The sequence below is a fragment of the Xyrauchen texanus genome, chromosome 15, assembly GCF_025860055.1.
Source record: "Xyrauchen texanus isolate HMW12.3.18 chromosome 15, RBS_HiC_50CHRs, whole genome shotgun sequence".
Classification (NCBI taxonomy): Eukaryota; Metazoa; Chordata; class Actinopteri; order Cypriniformes; family Catostomidae; genus Xyrauchen; species Xyrauchen texanus.
The window spans coordinates 33,930,783-33,933,364 of NC_068290.1; the positions used below are offsets into that span (position 1 = coordinate 33,930,783).

Consider the following 2,582-nt stretch of genomic DNA (forward strand, 5'->3'; position numbering starts at 1 on the left):
GTGTAATCTTAAATGTGCAGTGAAAAAGCAGTTAGCCTAATTTGTTTGGAAGAAAAAGTGGGGGTTAGATGAAATAAGGCCTTTTGCCAGGATAACAGGCCAAATTTTGGCCGAAGAGAGTGGGTCTTGAAATCAGTGACAGAAACAGATGTTGATATATTCAGTATTCCTGTATGGTTCAGTAAGTTCCTGAGTCCCGCTGTTCTTCTAAACTGTCAACACCTTTCAGCTCATTGGCCATAAATCCTATACTTGCTGTGGTGGCATAACATTTTAGAGCTCTTTCAGATTTCTCTGCCCCTTAATCATTTGTTCAGGAGTTTGGATGATCTCCTTTACACAGAATCATTGCGTGTTTATATCAATTTATTTATTTTATTTTCAGTCCAACACCCCACCTGCACTTATCCATCAAACACCCCCACACATTGTCCTGGGAATATTATAAAATATTCCATTGCAAAATCCACCTGGTCATAAGGCTCACTGAGAACAGGATAAGTATGGAGTTCATGCTGCAGTTATACAAACAACAATGTCTCACATCCTTATTAAAACATCCTAAGGTTTTTACCTATATTATGTTAGAGATATCTATATTAGTGCCAAAGGGTGATGGTTCCTACTGAGGTTTTTTTCTGTCCAGTGCTTAAGCATCAGTTTTTGTCCTTGCCACAGTGACCTTTTGCTTTCACACTAGCCTTTTAAGACATTAGGCATGATTTTCTATAAAGTTGCTTTGAAAAGATATGTAATGCGCTATACAAATTAAATTGCCTTGACTTTTCATTATTGCTGGGTAAAAATTTCACAATTTTTATTTGACCAATCTCGATATCGATATTTCAATCCCAAGATCAATTTTTTTCTATTTGGTCTGAATGAATAATATTTTGTATAACAGTTTCTAACCTTTAAGCCAGAATCTTCACATCTACATTGAGGAGGGAAATTGGATGATAGGAACCACAGTCTGTAGGATCTTTATCACTTTTTAAAACAAGAAAGATCTGTAACAGATACTCAGACTCGATGGTAGTGTTAAACCCGGAGGTGTAGTTTATTGAGGGATATAGGGGAATGGGTAAACCTGGGTGATGACTGCGGTTCGCTGGATAGCGAGTAAACCTGGGTGATGACTGCAGTTCGCTGAATAGCGAGGAAACCTGGCTGATGACTGCAGTTCGCTGAATAGCGAGGAAACCTGGGTGATGGATGCAGTCCGCTGAATAGCGAGGAAACCTGGGTGATGACTGCAGTTCGCTGAATAGCGAGGAAACCTGGCTGATGACTGCAGTTCGCTGAATAGCGAGGAAACCTGGGTGATGGATGCAGTCCGCTGAATAGCGAGGAAACCTGGGTGATGGATGCAGTCCGCTGAATAGCAAGTAAACCTGGGTGATGACTGCAGTTCACTGAATAGCGAGGAAACCTGGGTGATGACTGCAGTTCGCTGAATAGCGAGGAAACCTGGGTGATGTCTGCAGTTCGCTGAATAGCGAGGAAACCTGGGTGATGGATGCAGTCCGCTGAATAGCAAGTAAACCTGGGTGATGACTGCAGTTCACTGAATAGCGAGGAAACCTGGGTGATGACTGCAGTTCGCTGAATAGCGAGGAAACCTGGGTGATGACTGCAGTTCGCTGAATAGCGAGGAAACCTGGGTGATGACTGCAGTTCGCTGAATAGCGAGGAAACCTGGGTGATGACTGCAGTTCGCTGAATAGCGAGGAAACCTGGGTGATGACTGCAGTTCGCTGAATAGCGAGGAAACCTGGGTGATGACTGCAGTTCGCTGAATAGCGAGGAAACCGGAACTGGAAGAAGGAGGAGTAGAGCTAGGAACAGGACTTTGTTGTAGAGGCGAGTTAGGGATATAACGGAGAGTCTCCAGGAAGAAGCAGGTAAGTGAGTCTGTGATCGTAGTTGAGACCAGACAAGGAGTGACGGGGGAGTGGAGCATAAATACTGTGAGGTTGATGAATGTGGGAACAAGCTTCAGGTGCAGGTGATTAGAATTCGGGAGCGAGAGATCATGGGGTGTGTGCACTGTGAGTGTCAGGGGGAACTGTGACAAGATCAAGGCCTGATGCAGCGTAGGTGAAAGAGTACCATTATTAAATTATTCTTCAAAACCTAAAACAAGTAGTAGGGAGACCTGAGAAGAAAACTCTTTAAAGACTTCTACAGGGATTCCATCTGGACTTGGGAATTTTCCACTCTGCATCTGGGATAGAGCTTGCATAATTTTGGTTAAACAATTAGGTTCATCCATTTTGGCTTTTGATACTTTATTGATTTGAGGGGTCTAAAAAAATTAAAAACTATCGATAAAAACAGGTTCTTTGAGGGAGTCTGGCTGATACAAAGAATAAAAACGTTTAAATTGATTGTTAATAGTCCGAGGGTCTTATGTTATAATTCCTGCTGAAGTTTTGAATTGAGTGATACATTTCTTTGCATTATGAAGTCTGAGTTGCAGAGCAAGTGCTTTAACTGGCTTGTTCCCAATCTCATAAAAACAGTGTCTTGATTTAAGCAAGAGCTGCTCTGCATGGTTGGTGGAGAGAAGATTATATTCT

General features: G+C 42.3%; 1 protein-coding gene across 1 annotated transcript; it reads right to left on the reverse strand.

Moving 5' to 3' along the window:
- Window positions 1-1,009: 1,009 nt before the first annotated feature.
- LOC127656342 (uncharacterized) lies at window positions 1,010-2,255 on the reverse strand. Its single transcript, XM_052144624.1, has 3 exons — window positions 1,623-2,255; window positions 1,357-1,432; window positions 1,010-1,318 (listed from the first exon to the last, which is right to left on the reverse strand). Exons 1-3 carry the CDS (start codon window positions 1,961-1,963, stop codon window positions 1,061-1,063), a joined length of 675 nt encoding a protein of 224 aa, XP_052000584.1. The 5' UTR covers window positions 1,964-2,255; the 3' UTR covers window positions 1,010-1,060.
- Window positions 2,256-2,582: the final 327 nt, after the last annotated feature.